This window comes from Podarcis cretensis (assembly GCF_951804945.1).
Source record: "Podarcis cretensis genome assembly, chromosome: 8".
Lineage (NCBI taxonomy): Eukaryota > Metazoa > Chordata > Lepidosauria > Squamata > Lacertidae > Podarcis > Podarcis cretensis.
The window spans coordinates 66275448-66294162 of NC_137177.1; the positions used below are offsets into that span (position 1 = coordinate 66275448).

The following is an 18715-nucleotide window of genomic DNA, read 5'->3' on the forward strand; positions in this document are numbered from 1 at the left end:
CTCTAAGACCCTGTAGAGATGCCATTACTTGGGAGTGAGTTGTACTTGGCTCAATGGGCCAAGGGTCCAGCTCAGAAGGCGGCCATGGGGGAACAAGTCTCTCACCATGATGAGGCTGGCTTTCTTCGCAGCATCGCCCTCTTGGGACTCCCGCCTCCGGACCGACAGCATCCTCTCCAGCTTCCGCCTCCGGGTGACGCTGGCCTCGCGGCTGCTGTGCTGGAACGTGGCACTGACTTCGCGTAGGCGCGAGAAGAGCATGGCCGCCAGCTCACTGTCCACATCGGCCAGTTTTTGTGCCTGGCACACGTTCCCAACTGGAAGACAGGCAGACAGACAGACAGACAGAGGTCATGATGGAAATGGCCAGATGGGATGAAGCAAAAGCAAATCACATCGTTTCTCTGTCTTGATGCGCAGGAATTACTTGTGGGATTGATACCTGCCTGAATGCTGCTTTTTAAACCTGTGGCATTTTCTGTTTCCTTAATAAGAAAAAAAATTACTCCTTCTTCCTTTTCTCCCTGCCCCTCCCCTCTTTTTTTTACTGGGCAATAAAGATAAAAATGCAATTAAGACCGTGGCTACCTCTGCCCTCTTTTCAAATTCCATTAGATCTCAAAATGAAAGGCTTCAAGTTTGGTTTTGAAGACAACGTTAATGAATTAGCTACACGTTACTCTGCTGAATGGTTGAGTATTAAGTTATTAATTTGCGGCTTTATCTCCCCGGGTTGATTTCATTTGGGGGACCAATTTTCAACACACCAGTTGGCTACACTTTCATATTCTTCCGTTCCTTGTTTGATGTGGCCTTTTCTTTCCTTTGTGGTGGGAAATAGCTTTGCAAATAAAGTAATATGCTTTTTTTTTTATAGAGAGAAAAAGACCATCAGAGGTAAAGCAGAAGGAGAACAAAGAGCTTTTAAAGCACAGAAATGTAAGAAGCTGTCTTATGCTGCAACCATTAGCCATAGAATCACGGAACTGTAGGGCAACCACCTTTGCAATCTAGCTCAGTCTACACCAGGGGTGAGGAACTTTACTCAGTCCAAGGGCCGTGGGGAATCTTCTGGGGGCCACATGCCAGCGGTGGGCTAGGCTAGAGACAAAAGTAAGAGGAAGAATAGATGGGACTCTTTGTGCCCTTCTACAGCTGGCTACATTTTAGCCACACAACAGTTGGAAGTCTCTAGACATACATCTCTCCACCAAGACACACGGTCCCAGTTGACAAGAAAATGTCCTTAAGAAAGGCACTGAGGTGGGGTGGGGAGAGTCCTGAGGGCCGGGCAGAAGAACCTGGAGGGCTGTGTCCAGTTCTCAGGCAAAATGTCTTGGGGCCAGCCCTGACGGTGGATGCAACTGGAGTTTCAAAAGCATAGCAAGCTGCCTTCTATTGGGTCACCCCATTTGTCCACCAAGTTATTGTCTACACTGAACTGGCCACTTCCTGTTACACTTTCCTCCTCCACCACAGCTAATCAATGAGAGCCAGTGTGGCGTAGCAGTTAAAGTGTCAGACTAAGATCTGGAAGACCAATGTTCGAATCCCTGCTCAGCCATGTTGAAAATCACTGGGTGGCCTCAGGCCAGTCACTGCCTTGCAAGGTTGCTGTTGTGAGGAGGCGGAGAGCCAAGTGTGGCACCTCGAGCAAAGGAGCTTGAAAACGGTGAGGGTATAAAGGCAGTAAAACCAAAGTAAGTAAATAACTGCTATGCCTTAAAGGGCTGCATGACCCAGTGCAGAAGGCCCTAGTTTCAATCTCTGGTTGAAGGGCTGTCAGGCCAGAGAATGTTTCTGTGTGTGTGTGTGTGTGTGTGTGTGTGTGTGTGTGTGTCCCTCTCCCTCCTCTCTCTCTGCCTGAGGGCTTGAATAGTTTTAATACATAGGCAGAGCTGGTCATGAAGGGCTGGTGGTCTTACTCAGTGTAAAGCATTTATGACAGCCTGGGGTGGTTGGCGGTTCAAAAGGAAAGGTCCACTGGTCTCATGGCAACTCCACCATTCAGGTTCCCAAATGAAATTCTTCATCTGACGTGGACTGCTGTACAAGGTTGCCTATTAGTCTGACTGCATGACTCTCTCTCTGTCTCTCTCTCTCTTTATAAATAGTAAGTCCTATTTGCAGGTTAGATGCCCTTAATTGGATGCTCAGTCCACCTTCTGTTCTCCCAGTCGTAGCAGATCAGCTCAAGGCAACCTTGGCAACAACAACAAATGAATCACAAAGCCCGGAGATACATCCCTGCTCTGAGGGAAGGGGATGTTTAAGGTGGGTGAATGCCACACAACCTCTGTCAGTGGCGCTTGCCCAAGGCTGGCTGACTCCAGAAGCCCTAAAGATGTGCAGCAGGATTCCCCTTGCTTCTGGAGGTTGCATCCGGATAGATGCAGGTGTTACAAGAGCTCTTTTTGGAAACTAGCCCCTTCTAGGGCAGACTCCCAGTTCACTATCCTTCCCACCTGGAAAATCTTTCTCGTGGATCTTTTGGGGCACTGTCGCAAGCAGTTCCGAGTTCTCCCTATGGGTAACTCAGAAACTCCCTACCGGCTGACAACCATATCTACTCCACCCTGACATGTTTGGAAAGCTGTTTCAAGCGGCTTTAAGGCAATGCTATTCAGCTGTGGGGATCTTCTCTGCTATTAGATATAGAGAGCCCGTGTGATGTAGCGGCTAGAGTGTTGGACTAGGACGTAGGTTCAAATTCCCCCACTCAGCCATGGATCTCACTGGATGAACTTGGGCCAGTCGCTACCTCTTAGTCTAATCTACTTCACAGGGTTGTTGTGAGGATGTGTGTGCACTTGTAGCAGAGCAAGGGAGCGGGTTGCGACTGGGGTACAAAGGTTTGGGGCGTTGGGAGAGCTGTTGGGCAATGAGGGGTGGTTTTTGCAAGGGGTTTTGGGGTAAGCTATGGAGGAGGGAGGTTGGGCAAACTGTGAGGAGCTGGGGGAGTGGGAAATCTGATGGAGGAAAGGGCTTTTGGCATCAATCGCTGAAGAATTGATGCTGTTGAATTATGATGCTGGAGGAGACTTTTGAGAGTCCCATGGACTGCAAGAAGATCAAACCTATCCATTCTTAAGGAAATCAGCCCTGAGTGCTCACTGGAAGGACAGATCCTGAAGCTGAGGCTCCAATACTTTGGCCACCTCATGAGAAGAGAAGACTCCCTGGAAAAGACCCTGATGTTGGGAAAGACGGACGGCACAAGGAGAAGGGGACGACAGAGGATGAGATGGTTGGACAGTGTTGTCGAAGCTACCAGCATGAGTTTGACCAAACTGCGGGAGGCAGTGGAAGACAGGAGTGCCTGGTGTGCTCTGGTCCATGGGGTCACAAAGAGTGGGACATGACTAAATGACTAAACAACAACAACAAACAGGGGGTTGTAAATGGGGTGGTGGATAGGTAGGACTGGTGAGTGATGCAAGCAGGAACAGCAGTCCAAAGTAAAGTGAAACAAGTAAAATAATCAGTTTCCCAAAAACCTTGCAGGTAGTCTCTACCTGCGTGGCAGCAGTTGGCTAGAGTAATACACCTCTGATTTTCTTTCCCCCCCAAACTCCCCCCCCCCCAATATTCAATGGCTGTGCCCACGAGAAGCTGCAAAAATGATGCTGCTTGGCTTGGTCTGCTGCCCTTGCTAAGCCTCCAACCAAGATCTGACCAGATCACTCAACCCACCAGCATCCACCTTTAAAAGAGAGCCAGTGTCTGGAATTAAAAACAAAAAACCAAGGCCTCGCTACGAGGGTGAGCTTGGCCATTGTCAAAAGCGGCTCAGGTGCAGAGCAGCTGGTTGGTTTTCATCCAACTCTTTGGAGTTTTCTAATGATGATTTGGTACTTCTGCATGACTGTTTTCAATCCTGGCAGCTGCTTTGAGGGCCCACAGACAGGAAAAACAGGGTAAATACAATAAATCAAGTCAAGCTGGCTTTTCACTGAACACCTTGAACACAATCCCTTGCTAGAAAGAAAACATGGCTTAACTGAAGAGCTGCTTTAACTGCCAAGTTTACACAGCCTCAGCTGAGGCTTCTTCCCTGTGCGCTTGAGATTTAACATCTTGCATTTTCTGAGCCAGTCCCCGTAGCCCATTGCAAAGAGGACACACATTCTTGCATGAGGTACCAGTAAGCTAACAGATCCACATACCCTTAAGGGGTACCCTCAATGGTCTGGTCTTGGATATCGGACACAATTTCATCAGTAACTGGTCCACCCCGTTGCCTGACACTCCCTTAGCATTGTTACTTATGGAAAGTGACCTGAATCCGAAAGCTAAGCACAAAGCTCTTTTCTTGCTTTCACTGGTGGTGGCTTGGGTGGTCATTGCTCAACAAGGGAAGTCATGAAAAATGCTACCTGAAGTGGCAGGCTTCAATATCATCTGGGAGATAGCCCTGCCTGAATGTCTCACACAGAACAGGTGAGGAGTGAAATGAAGAAAGATCAGTGTGAGGGAGTGTGATCTTAATTTTTTCCCCCTTTATTAGTATGGACTCCAAGTTCTCAGTCCCTCCACCCACACCTCACTTCAGAGGGGTTACAACTGCAGCTGGAAGCAACCCCCAAGAGTCATATAGCCTGACTCCCTGCAATGCAAGGGAGAAAAATTGCAAGTCTAGAAGCAGAGCCTAAAGTGTTGAAACAAATCCCTTCTGAGAACCCTTGGACAACAGAGATTCAAATCTCTTTAAAACTAAAGGAACCCTGACAAGTGGCCAGCTAAACTCCGCTTAAAAGCTTCCAAGGAAGGAGAGTCCACCACCTTCCGAGGGAGTCCGTTCGATGGTTGAACAGCTCTTTTTAGAATCATAGAGATGGGAGGGACCACAAGGGTGATCTAATCCAACCACCTGCAATGCAAGAATCTTGTATTGCCAGAAGGCTCTTCTTAAGGTTTAGTTGGAATCTCCTTTTTTGCTATTTAAATCCATTGGTTCGGGTCCTCCCCTTCGGAGCAATAGAAAACAAGTTCGCTCCATCCTATAATCAATAATCACACGAAACTGGTAATGACTCTTCTAAGGTAATTTAATCATTTGCTGTTATCTAGTCTGATTGTGTATTCTATAACCTGTGTCTGTAACTGGATTCTGCTATGCATGTTTACTCGAAGCTGTTCGATTTTTTTCTTGAAATCAATAAAAATTATTAGAAAAAGAAAAAATAAACTCAAAAACGTTGAGGGGAAGAAGGGGAGGAAGAAGACTCATCCACAAAGCCCATAGCAGGCGGACCACCCCCACCCCTCCCTCTTCTCCATTTCTGCTCCCACCTGCCTCCTCAGCATAACCCAATAAGGAAAATTGAGAAATCAGAAGCCAACTTACCGCTGTAAGCATTTGAAGACAGCAAGCTGCCCCCATGGAAGCCACTGTTCCCGTCATGGGAAGAGATGATCCGAGAGCGAGAAGGTGGCAAAGAGATGGACTTCCTCTGCCTTTGTTCGCACAGATGGCCTACAAAAGAAGACGAGGCAGAGACTCAGGGAGCACAGGCTCAGGGGATGAACACAGACCTCTCTATCAAACCCCAGGGGGGTCCACAGACCTCCTCCCTCCTCAAGCCACACACCCCACAGTCCCTGCTCTGCACTCTCCTCAAGTGCTTTTGTACAGCTTGAATGTTCCCCTGGAATGTAATCTTGCCTGGATGGCCTATAATGGATGCAGCAGGAGAACTCCTCTAGTGGATTACAAACTGGTTAAGTTGTAGGAAGAACAACAAGCATTACTGAAGCAGAGTCAGCATGGCTTCTGCAAGGGCAAATCCTGTCTCATGAACCTTCTCTGAGGATATGGATAGAGGTGATCTGGTTGATATAGTGTACTTGGACTTTCAAAAGGGTTTCGACAAAGTCTTCCGAGTAAGCTTAGCCCTCAAAGAATAAGAGAAGAGGTCATAAATTGGCTAAGCAGCAGAAAGCAGAGAGTAGGAATAAATGGATGATTCTCTAGATGCAGAGATGTTGAAAGTGGAGTCACCCAAAGATCACTATTAGGACCTGTGCTTTTTAACTTATTCGTAAACGATCTAGAGTTAGGCACGAACAATGAGGTGGCAAGGTCTACTGATGATACTAAATTGTTCAGGGTCACTAAAACAAAAAGGGATTGGGGAGAGCTCCAAAAGGACCCCTCTAAACTGAATAAATGGGGGGTAAGATGGCAAATGCAATTCCATGTAAACAAGTGCAAAGTAATGCAGTCAGGGCTAAAATAATAATAATAATAATAATTTCACCTATATGCTCATGGGGTCTGAACTGGTGATGAAAGGCTAGGAATGAGACCTTAGGGTCACACTAAAGAGCTCGAAGATCTTGACCCAGCATACAGCGACTGTGAAAAGGGCAAATTCCAGGCAAAGGCTCATTAGAAAAGGAATTGAAAACAAAGCTACGGCTATCATAAAGCCGTTATAGAAATCTATGGTGCAACCACATTTGGAATACTGTGTACTGTTCCGCTCACCTCACCTCAAAAGGATATTGTAGAGTTGGAAAAGGTTCAAAAAAGGGCAACCAAGAAAATCAAAATGAGGAAAGGTGTTTGGGACTTTTTAGTTTAGAGAAAAGGTAAGGTGCACGATAGAAGTTTATAAAATTATGCATGTTGTAAGTAAATAGACATAGGTTTTCTCCCTCCTTCATGAGACATGGACACTCATTGAAGCTGAAGCTTGTAATATCTAGGGCAAATAACACAGAACACAGTTAAAACTATGGAAGTCCCTCCTGCAGGAGGCAGTAATGGCCACCAACTGGATGGCTTTAAAGGAGGATCGGACAAATTCATGGACAAGGCTATCAGTGGCTACTAGCCATGATGGCTACACACTGCCTCCAAAGTTGGAGGCAATAATGCTTCTGAATACCAGTTGCTGGAAACCACAGGAGGGGAGAGGGCTCTTGTGCTTGGGTCCTGTTTGCAGGTTTCCCACAGGCAATGTTTGGTCACTGTGAGAACAAGATGTTGGCCTGTTCTAGCAGGCTCTTCTTATAGCCTTATGTTTCCATGTTTCCAAAGCATATCTGGAGACGCATGTGCATTTCGAAGTGGCTAATTCCAGTCTTAAGATATAGTATTCAGAACGTGCCTTTGGCTTGTTGGAGAGCTTTCTCTCTACCCTCCTCCCCCTCCTCTTTTTCTCAGATCTTTCAAAGCCTCAAGCTAGGTTTGCTTTTTGGGGTTTTATTAATGGGAGTTTTTTTGTTTTTTTTTTTACAAGAAGCACCAGAACAAGTACGCTACAGAAAACGAAGTCTACCTTCCCCGGAGCAATGTTAATAATGAAGGTGACTGAGCAAGCTTGGGTTTCTTTCCAGAAAGGAGCCTAACAGGAACCGTCGGCAGAGGCACCAGAGCAATTCCAAGCTCCAAAAGCACCCCCTCAAAGAATCAATTCCTTCCCCCTCATGGCAATTGCTTTATCTTATTTTGTACCTTTCTGACACCAAAGGGGAACTCAGTGGGATCTCCTTTGACTTTCGGAAATAAACACCTTGATGCATAATGGCAAGCTTATCCAGTCTCTTTGCAAGTCCGACAGCTCCTTTGATCTCTGACTCAACCTGCCAGCCAAAACTCTCTTTTTTAAAAAATAAAAAAGCCCCTCTTTCCCATCTAAACCCACAGCCCGTTCAGAAAAAGAGAGTTATCAAAGGAGGCACCTTAAGGCTCTTTCTGCATAAGAGGGTCTTTGATTTGCAGTGCGCAACGGAAGCCAGGATCCTCTGAAACAGGAGCAAGTGAGCGCCTTCATCCCTTGGATCCTCTGAAGGAAGCTCCTTCAAGCAGTTCCTTCTTGATTTGTTCCTTCCAGATGCAGGAAGGTCCTTCTTTGAAGTCACAATTTCTACAGTCTCCATAGTTGCCATGGTGAAGTATTTACTTAATTTTAGCAGGGGGACCATTGCTTGGTGGTCAGAGCACATGATCTGCACAGGTGAAGGGCACAGCTCTGCCCTCCAAGAGGAGGGATCGTTATGGGGGTGCTGCCGCCACCCACCACCACCTGCCACCTGAGGAAGCTGCCTCACTTTGCTTAATGGCAATGCTGGCTCCAAGCCTTCATAAAAAGCTCCCATTGGCACCAATTAAAGTAACATCGAGTTTAGTTCAAAGAGATCAAAGTACAGGTGATCTGTGAACCGCAGAGCAGCAATTTAGAAAGTCCTGAGCAGGGCAAAAAAATGGCACCAAGCGCGAACTAATTTGGGATGATGAGGGGGATGGTCAGGAGGGCTGGGACTACGAGCAATGTCAAATCATCATGCCTTTCAATTATCTGAGGGAAAGAGCAGGATTTGGCCTGGCCCTTGCAAAGGAATCGATCTTTCCCTGGCCACAAGTATTCTGGTCCCTGCATAATCAGCAAAGCAAGAAGTGTCCCTATTACTCAGCCATCCAAACTCAGTTGTTCTCAGGCAGAACGGGATCAGAGAACATTTTTTTATCGTCATCTCATGCGGCAGATCTTCAAAGAACAACAGAACCAACAAACCTGCTTCCCCACCCCCACCCCGTCTTCTCCAGATGAGATGATTGATTACTGAGAGACCGGCAGCCTCCTGGACCAACACAATTCCAGTCACTCAAACAAATACACAAATTATAAACATTAAACTAGCCAGAAAATGTTGTAGAGTGAAGGGGGTTCCTCCGTGTCCCCTTTAGCTGCATACATAAAGGTGTAACAGTCCCTTGTAAATGTGTCCTCCCCTTTCAAACCTCGAACGAGCTTTGACCTGTCAGTCAATTTCCCTGCCAAAGCCAACTGCCACACTTTCGTCTCTACTAGGGTGGTGATTGATGCTCCTTCCAGAAATTGCCAGTACCTCCTTGCTACTGGTAGACTAGATGCCAACAACAACTGGCCAACAAGACGACTGAAATGCAGGATCAAGGAACATGTAGCTGTGGAGACAAAGAGGAGGAATGGGGCTCTGTGCCTTTGCCAAGTCCCTTTTGAATCTCTCTCCGCCATTAGATCATTTCCTTCCCCGGCCTTTGATTCATCTCTGGATTGATCATCGCAGCCCCTGTCCCTCCCCCACTCCTTGCTAAAGAGCTTATCACCCACTTGCAGGCAAAGTATGAAATGTCAATTTATGATACGGTAGAATGGAAGCTAATCTTTCTTCTGAAGATAAGATTTTTTTTGCGGGGGGTGGAAACACATGGAGTCACACCGCCTTTATTTTTTCGCAGACAGATGAGTTAAAGCACCTGCTACCAGGCCTGTAGCACTAAGGCCCTTATAAGCCCGGATTCCTCGTCCTTCCAGGTATGGTTCTGTGCAGCTTCCAACGCCCCCGCCTCCGTTTCCCCTGCGTTGTTGTTTTGTTGGCATCTAATTGAGTGTCGCCTTTTCCATATTGTCTCCTTTCAAAGCCGCCTTGGATTGCCCGCTTGTAAACAAGACTAAGCAGAATTAATGACCTGTGTATTTCCACCATGCCGCAACAACCCGATGTTATTACCGTTGTCGGGGCACAGGGGGGATAATAAGCTTTCGCAATGCAAGGTGCAAATCTTCTGCTTTCCTCCCCTTCCCCCTCTGAGGAGCTGGAAATACTCCCTAAACAGCCCAAACGGTTGTTTTTCATCAGCTGTGGAGCTGATGCCCGTGTCTCAGTAGGATGGGGGGCTAGGCTGTGGGGCCAGGTGGGGCAGGCGCAGCAGAGTCAGAATCACAGCAGAGGTCCTTTCCTAGAAACACCCCTGGCAGGCTGTGATTGGTGGGGATGGATTCTGTCAGCACTCTATTACGTAAAAACAAAAACCAACCACTCTGCCAGAGGGGGTGCTGGAGAGGTTTTGAGGTTTGATGACCCGCTCTGGGATTTTACTGAACTATGCTTATCTGAACCCTGGCTGGGGCTAGAGATGGAACAAACTATTTCTGGTCCATGTCACTTTGGGATCCCATGTGGCCCTGTTTCTACATTTATACGCAAATACTTTTTGATATAGTGATGTATGGAAGTGAGAGCTGGACCATAAAGAAGGCTGATCGCCGAAGAATCAATGTTTTTGAATTATGGTGCTGGAGGAGACTCTTGAGAGTCCCATAGACTGCAAGAAGATCAAAACTATCTATCCTGAAGGAAATCCGCCCTGAGTGCTCACTGGAAGGACAGATCCTGAAGCTGAGGCTCCAATACTTAGGCCACCTCATGAGAAGAGAAGACTCCCTGGAAAAGACCCTGATGTTGGGAAAGACGGACGGCACAAGGAGAAGGGGACGACAGAGGATGAGATGGTTGGACAGTGTTATCGAAGCTACCAGCATGAGTTTGACCAAACTGTGGGAGGCAGTGGAAGACAGGAGTGCCTGGCGTGCTCTGGTCCATGGGGGTCACGAAGAGTCAGACATGACTAAACGACTAAACAACAACACTTTTTGATATTTTGAGCCCTGTCCTCCAGGATTAAACAAAATTGACCTGGGCGGATCTCCTTGGGAAGGAAATCCTGGGTACAGCTGAGTTCTGTTTTAACCTGAGGCTGAAGAGCCATAGGTTGCCCCGGAAAGCCAATGGAAATGCTTGAACAAACAGGACTCTTACCGATGTTAGCCAGGCTCAGGTGGAGACGCCCTCGCACAACAGCATGGACTCCAATGGGCTTCACACCCCCGTGCTTGAGAATCTCTCCACTCATCACGGTTGTGTCCTGCTTGTATTCCATGGTGATAACCTCCAGTTCACGGTGGACTTGGACAGCTGTCCGGCCCTGGCGGAGCAAATGCTGCAGAACAAGGAAATTCTGTGTCTGATTGAAAGATCATTCAGATGTGTGTGAGCAGGAAGCCAGTGTGGTGTAGTGGTTAAAGTGTCAGAACAGGGCCGGGGGAACCAGGGTTCAAATCCCCCACTCGGCCATGAAGCTCACTGGGAGACCTTGGGACAGTCACTGCCTCACATGATTGTTGTGGGGATTAAATGAAAATTGGGGGGGGGGAGGGCATATATGCCGCCTTGAGCTCTTTGAAGAAAAAAAGTGATATAAATGCAATAAATGAATAAATAAAAAGCCAATCATTTTCTGAGTTGTCCTCTGAAATCAGTTATCAGACTGGCAGTAGCCATAATCCAAACTTTCCCAAGCTGGTGCCTTCTAGTTGTTCTGGACTACAACTCCCATTGAACTCCTTATTTTTGCCTAAGATGTATATCTCCTTTGTGGGGATGCACTACAAATCCCAACTTTTTCAATCTAGGTCCCAACCTGAGAACATGGGGGTGCATTGTCATTAGCAGCCAACAACCACCAATGCTCTTTTGTGTGTGAGATCTCCTAGGCATAAATAACTATAAGGAAGATTTTGTGGATACTGAAAACCGCAGGGGGGCGATGCTCTCATATCCTCCTTGCAAGATCTGGTTAGCCACTTTGTGAAAAGGATGCTGGACAAGATGGCCTGATCTGGCTCCTCTTTTGTTCTTAACCTAAAACACATCCTTACACTGAGTTAGGTCATTGGTCCATCTAGGTCACCCTTGTCTACGTCAGCTGTCCCCAACCAGGTGTTTTTGACTACAACTCCCATCAGCCCCAACCAGCACGGCCATACGATGCTGAGACTGATGGAAGCTGTGGTCTCAAACGTCTGAAGGACACCAGGTTTGCAACAGCTGATATAATTCATAGGGAGTAGAATCAGGGGAAAATTTAAAAGGTCTAGTCATCTCTAAATACTCTATATTTCAGTATGTCCACTCTGAGTGAGACCCTGTCAACATATAACACTTGTGCTCAGAGACCTGCTAACAGCATTTTTGTTTAAACAAAGCTATCCAGCTATGCAGAATGATGATGATGATGATGATGATGATGATGATAATAATAATAATAATAATAATAATAATAATAATAATAATAATATATTCTTTGTACCCTGCCCATCTGGCTGGGTTTCAATCTGTCTTTAGTTTATTGCTGATTTAAATTACTATATGAATGTTTTAAATAGCTGGGGGTGGTACTGATAACCTTATTCTTTTTGTAAACTGCTTTGAGGTTTTTGTTTTTGTTACGCTCAAGTGGTATTTAAATTTTACGGAATTGGCTCAGGGTGGGGTGGCGGTTGTCCCTCCCAAGAGTCAGTTCCAACTTAACAAATCCCCACCTTCAGCTTCACAGCAGCAGATCCGACGAGGAGCAACGAATCGCCATCCCACGCGTCTATTTGCAGAGTGTGCTCAGCCAGGTAACGGATAAACCACCGTTGCTCACCTGGCTTGAGGAAACCAGGATCCACCATATATTTCAGCTGGAAACCTGGGGAGCCTGCAGAGAAAGTTGCTGGTTACAGGTGTGTAAGGCCCAAAGCAAAAAACTCACTGAGGGTATGAGCCATTCCACAGTGGAACCAACTCCCTCGAGTGGTGGTGGGCTCAGGGACACATTCCATCTAGGAGAAGCATTCAAGGAGGGTGTGGAGCTGGGCAGGTGGGGGTGTAGAGACTGGGGGATGTCTTGAGGGCCTGGCCAAAGGAGCAATGGGGGAGACTGACTCCTCAGCTTGACCCAGGGAGAAGGAAGAGGAAGATGGTTTAGATTTACAACAGGGGTTTGAGGGAGGTCACAGCTCAGAGACAGACGAGGGGGAAAGAAGAAGAAGAAGAGTTTGGATTTGATATCCCGCCTTTCACTCCCTTTAAGGAATCTCAAAGCGGCTAACATTCTCCTTTCCCTTCCTCCCCCACAACAAACACTCTGTGAGGTGAGTGGGGCTGAGAGACTTCAGAGAAGTGTGACTGGCCCAAGGTCACCCAGCAGCTGCATGTGGAGGAGCGGAGATGCGAACCTGGTTCCCTAGATTACTAGTCCACCGCTCTTAACCACTACACCACACTGGCTAGGAAATAATGGGAGAGGAGGAAAAGCACCAGGGGGGAAACAGTTGACGGACACAGTGTCTTTAGAATGCATTCCAGACCCCCCTCTCCCAGAACCCGGAGAGCCCTGGAAGTAGGAGAGCAAAGTACAGAGGGCATGTAGCAACACCAGTAGGAGAGACAATGAGAATGATGAATGAGAGAGTGGGAGAGATGGAGGGTGGAGATTCACTTGGGACAAAGCCATTATCCAAGAGTCTGGGTTCTATAGCCTCTCCCTGTAAATACTGAATAAAAAGAGGATGGTAAGAAACACTCCCTTGTTTTTGTATGTTCCTGGGCAACCAGCTGGGAGTCGCTGGCAGCAGCCCGACAGGGCCAGATATAAAGGCTCCTGGAGCTACTCTCAGCCCCTGTATCTGAAACTTTCTATCCCTGGTCTAAATGGAATGGCAGTGGTTCTCTGGGGCTTTAAATGAGGACGGGACCTTCAGGAGGCAAAGTAGGTGTCCTGCTAATGTACTCTATTTAGTTGGAAAGCCACTACGTTATCTGCTCTCTGTACTGCTCCTGTGTTATGTTTTCTAACTTTCATTACGTTTCGTTTCTTGTTGGCTTGTACTTTTTATGCTACATTAATTCCCCCCCCCCCAAAAAAAAAAGCCTTACAGAATAATAGAAACATAAAATCATAGAAACTGTAGAGTTGGAAGGATCTCTAAGGCTCATCTAGTCCAAACCCCTACAATGCAGGAATCACAGCTAATGATTTTTAAAAGAAGGAGAGAAGGGTGCGGCAGCATAATTCAGCAACAGAGTTGAAAAGGGAAAGAAGAGAAAGGAAGGGGCATCGGATCACAGCGAGGCCTTGTGCCTTCGTGACTAGGACAGCACTGGCATTTGTCAATGGATCCAGGGAGCAACTGAGGAGTGGAAGATGATGAGCAGTTCGGCTCCAACAAGAGGACCAACCCTTGAGGGCCTTCCTTTTCAAAAGTCATCAGCAAATGAGGGGTCTGCTGCTGCTGTGTGGCTCCACTTTAATAAACAGAATGATCAAGGCTATTATGAAAGATCTGGCTAAGTAACTTTTAAAGTCACACTGGGAGCGTCCTATCCCAGCACAGAGCAGCATTTAATGTGTGTCTTTCCCCCTTTTTAATTTCCATTAACTGTTCCACGGGGGAGAGGGGTGGCTTTATGAACCAGAGACACTCAGCAGGGTACGGAACAGGACCGCCTCTCCTGGGACGAGGCTTTAATAAGACCAAAAAGCACTTTGCAGAGCGAAACAAGGCGTCTGAAGCTTGGCTGCTCGGATGCGTAGAACTCGAAATAAATAAAGAAAAATCTGCTTAGCTAACTGGCAAGTCAGCATTCTGGATTGCCAAATCTCAGCCCTGATGCTTACCAGTGCCTGACACTCCATCCTAGTTCTACAAAGAGCAGATTATGCATACTGAACCTGTGTCTTAACTGTACTGCTACAGACTGAAGATGAGGCTTCTCATAGCTGAATATTGGAAGGCTCTGAACAGTCCTGGTTGCCTCCCCTCAAAAAGAATACTGCAGAGTCAAAAAAGGTTCAGAAAATAGCATCCAAAATGATCATAGGGGTGGAGCGACTCCCCTGTGAAGAAAAGTTATTAAACTTTGCACGGCATGGAGAGAATGGTGAGAGAGAAGTCTTTCTCCCTCTCTCATAACACTAGAACTTGTGGACATCCAATGAAGATGAATGCTGGAAGATTCAGGACAGATAAAAGAAAGGACTTCTTCATTCAGCAGACAGTTAAACTATGGAACTCCCTCCATCAGAAGGCAGTGATGGCCACTAATCTGGATGACTTTAAAAAAAAGATTAGACAAATTCAAGGAGGAGAGGGTTATCAATAGCTACTAACAATGATGTCTATGTTCTACCTCCATAGTCAGAGGCAGTGACGCTTCTGAATACCAGTTGCTGGAAGCCACAAGAGGGGAGAGCGCTCTTGTGCTCAGGTCCTAATTGTGGGGTTCCCCTGGGGCATCTTGGCCGGCCACTGTGAGAAACAGGATGCTGAACTAGATGGGCCTCCTTTGCCCTGGTCTAGAAGGCTCTTCCCAGGTTCTTATGCTATTAAGTTCAAACACCCACTCAACATCCATGCCTGTTTTCAAGTAGATCAGAAACACAGTGCTAAATGAACTGGGAATACAGGCTTCTGGGAGATGGGAGTAAAACTTGGCTTGCACATATGTCAATGACCTAATTCTCCAACCTGAAAACCAAAACTGTTTTAAAGGAGGAAAGGGAGAATTTACAATATACCAAGGCAGTATCTGAAGCGAAGCCTCTCAAATGGTGGGCTTTACTAGCAACACTTCTGTTCTGAAGGAATGATGGCTCAACAGCATAGCAGATTCTAATTCTTGCTATCTGTGCTTGGGAGTCAGTTGATATACGTGCCATTGACCTATTAAAAACTGGAGTTAACCTCGCTCGCAGGTGTCCCTTCAGCTTCCACTTCCATCAGGCTCACGGCGGAAAGGAGAATTTTGCTGACTCGCAGCTTGAGACTTCATCCCTGGGGGATGCTGCAACAAGCACGGAGCCGGCTCTGAGTGCTGCATTCTGAATTGGGAATGATCCTTCCTGGAGGGCCCCATTTTTCAAACTGGAGAGACAGCTGGATTCAAGTCTGCCTGGAATTCACACTCTCTAGTATGGTAGCCTCTCTCCCTCCCTCCATTCAGAAACAGAGAGATCCGAGTGATAGCTGTGATGTTAAAGTGACTGTAGGAAAGGTTTAGAGATATTCCTTACTGACACACTGCAGGCCTAATTGCTATGACATCAGAGAGAGTCTTTGTCAGTGTTTAACTATGTTGCTCTGATTCTAAAGGCATCCAAATACCATTTGTGGAGCTTCTTGGCTCATAGGAAGAGAGAAGAAAGGTAGGAAGACATATCTAAGGAAGAGCGACAGACTAAGGAGGGATACTAGGGAAGGCAGCTGACTAAGGGAACCATGGGGAAGAACTGGAGGGTAGAAATAAGTTTCTGCCCATCTATTCCCCTCAGGCCTTACCAAGGTTCAGGGTCCCATCTTCCTTGATTTGCACCAAGATGTGAGAAGATGAAATGAATGGAGCTGCCTTCGAGGTATCTGCATTGACCAGCTGCAATCGAGGAGTTGTGACGGGAGGGAAGCGGTAGAACTGGAAGGTGAAATAGATGGTTTTGGGCCACGTCTCCAAGGCTGTCCTGTCCTCTGCAGCCCTTGTTTAACAACAACCGAAAGGGACAGAAGACAATTAAATCCTGGTGATTTAAATCCCTATGCCATGAGTCACCAATTCCCAGGGTATCTACTGGCCGGGCCAAGGACACCTCTCAAAGGATGGCTAGCTAATTCTTTGAAAAGCTAAAGGTTTTTGAGAGACAGGACCTGCCTTCCTACAGCAGAGGCTGCCTGCTCTGTCTCAGCATGAGTCACTGCTCTGACCTTGCCTGCCTCCAATCAACCTCAGCTGGGGGATTGGTCATTCTGGCAACTCCCTGCATCAGGAATCACTGGAACCTCTCCCTACTACACACCTAACAAAGACTTGTGTGCCTTGGCACACCTTGAATGATCTACCTGTCTGGACTGGCTGTTGGAGCTATTCCTCAGATCACCTGGAATTAAATCCTTGAGAATCTTGGTGCTCATCCCCCAGCCTCCTCCTCCCCCAGCATAAAAAACCCGCAAGTCCATAGACCTTAAGTCTGGGTAGACACATTTGGTAACACGAGAGCAATTTTTAATTTCTGAATGATACCCTTACAGGAGTCTGATGCTGATAGAGGAAGGTTTTCAGTACAATGCAAAAAGACATGTTTAAGACACAGAACAACCTCTCAAATGGGTCTTCTGGTATCCCTACAGGCTATTCTACTTATTTTATTTCTTCCTTTGTGTTAACCAATCACTTCCACACACTCACGGTGGATGGATTAGATCAGCAGAGACTGGTTGAGGAAAAGAGAAATGAGAAATAAGGATGTCTCTTTTCCCCCTTATGGACAAGTAAGAGCTGGGCCAAATCTTCATACATTGCCTGAAGAAATCTCCCTGTTTAATGAAGGGGAATTATTTGGCAAATAGTCATGCAAAACCTGTAAACAATGAATCTGAAATGCCTGTGTTTCCTCCAAGACTTAGTCCCTGTGGACGAGCTCAGAGACGCAGCACTGCCTCCCTCAGCTGGGTTCCCTGTCAGCTAGTTCAGGAACTACATAGCTCTCTGGAGCCTTAAAAACAAAGCAACCATCATAACACAGTTGTTTGTTGCTTCCAGCACAGCTTTTTCTGCAAAATGCTAGGTGTCCAGGGCTCGGAAAGAAAACAGTGTCATTTTTGAGGCAGCTCAAAACTATTGCAAAATCCAAGTTTTTTCCTGATAACAACAAAACCCAAACTACCTCAAAAGCATTGATTCAGTCACAGAGATGGGAAGGCTTGGGTGGAGGTAGGACTGGAAAAATGGGGGGGGGGCAGTTTTTTCCAAAGCCGTTTTTTTTCCAGAAAAATTGTAAAAAAACACAACAATTTTGATACAGTTGTATATTCCACACACTCCCCCCCCCCCCCAGAAAAAAACAGGTATGGAAAAAAAATTGAAAAAACCCCTGGGTTTCCACCACCCCACCCAATTTTTCCAGTTTTTTCCCAGGCCTTCCCATCTCTAGACTCAGACCTGTCTTGAACCCCAGAAACAGGCTTTACCTGGTGAATGCAAGAAACTGCAGGATGATTTCATTGTTCTGCAGAAGGTCAGCTTCTTCCCGCTGTGGGATGAAGTTCACAGGGTCCACAGGGTCCACAATTTGGACAGGCTCCTTGTTGCAGTCCAGGAGCTGAGGGAATCCCGATGCACGCAAGCGGGCGAGAGCGGCCCGCGTAAGGCCAGTGCTAGGACTGAAGCGGAGGCAGGCAGCTGAGTCTGGGGGAAGCCGGGTGCTGCCAACAGACTCTTATCCTAAGCGTTTCCCCCTCTAGCACATATCTGGGGAAATCAGCTGGCCTTAAGAGCAAGGGTGCAAATATCTAGGTGTCCAGTGCCCAAAAGCTTTGGGGAGGTGCCCAGCACTTGTGTTTCTGCAGAGAGCAGGGAAGCGGCATTCTACTCCCATCTGGCTCCTTAAAAAGCCTTGCTGGATCAAGGCCACTGTCCTCAAGATGGGAGTCAAGGTTATGTGGGCCCAGTGAAACCTGGGGGGCCACAAAATGTTCCCCATCCCTGGCTTACAGGAAAGGGGACATGAGGCTTCCTCATCGCCCCTTGAAATCTTCTTTGGCTTCCTCCCCACCCAAACCAACAAGCCCTTGCTTTGTCTTATTCCTGCCAATGAGGCTGTGCACTTCCTCAACAACAGAAATGGTGGCTCTCAGTCCTCCTCTCCATGTCAATCAGCCACACCCCACAATCCTGTCTGCTGTGTCAGGGCCAACTGACAGGTGACTAGGCCCTGCCTCCTCCCTGCACAACCTCACCTTTCTGAGTGTGGCCCCAGGGCCATGATGGGCACGTGCACTGGTGTGAAGGGCAGCTCCTGGAGCTGATCTGCGGTGGGGGATTCCTGGGCCAGCGAGCTGTAGCTGAGGTTGGACTCCAAGTGAGTGATGGCTCCACGGGGGTTATCCTGTTTGCAAAGGGGAAAAGGAAAGGGATGTTCATCCAAAACAGACAAGCTGGTTGACACATGCCTGCGGCTGGATGCAAAGAGGGCTGTGCGCAGACAGAACAAAGCATAGTATCATATAACTGTAGAGTTGGAATGCACCCAAGGGTCAAATAGTTCAACCCCAGCAAAGCAGGAATGAGA

General features: G+C 47.2%; 1 protein-coding gene across 2 annotated transcripts in view; it reads right to left on the bottom strand.

Annotated features, from left to right (window-relative positions):
• Positions 1 to 18715, bottom strand: part of NPHP4 (nephrocystin 4) — a 96436-nt gene that overhangs the window by 12796 nt on the left and 64925 nt on the right. For both annotated transcript variants that reach the window (XM_079986756.1, XM_079986755.1), the window contains exons 14-20: positions 18384 to 18532; positions 17616 to 17807; positions 15936 to 16126; positions 12153 to 12313; positions 10591 to 10771; positions 5348 to 5476; positions 106 to 317 (exon numbers count right to left, since the gene is read on the bottom strand). In XM_079986756.1, coding sequence (XP_079842882.1) covers positions 106 to 317; positions 5348 to 5476; positions 10591 to 10771; positions 12153 to 12313; positions 15936 to 16126; positions 17616 to 17807; positions 18384 to 18532 — 1215 coding nt within the window. The remainder of the gene's footprint in view (positions 1 to 105; positions 318 to 5347; positions 5477 to 10590; positions 10772 to 12152; positions 12314 to 15935; positions 16127 to 17615; positions 17808 to 18383; positions 18533 to 18715) is intronic.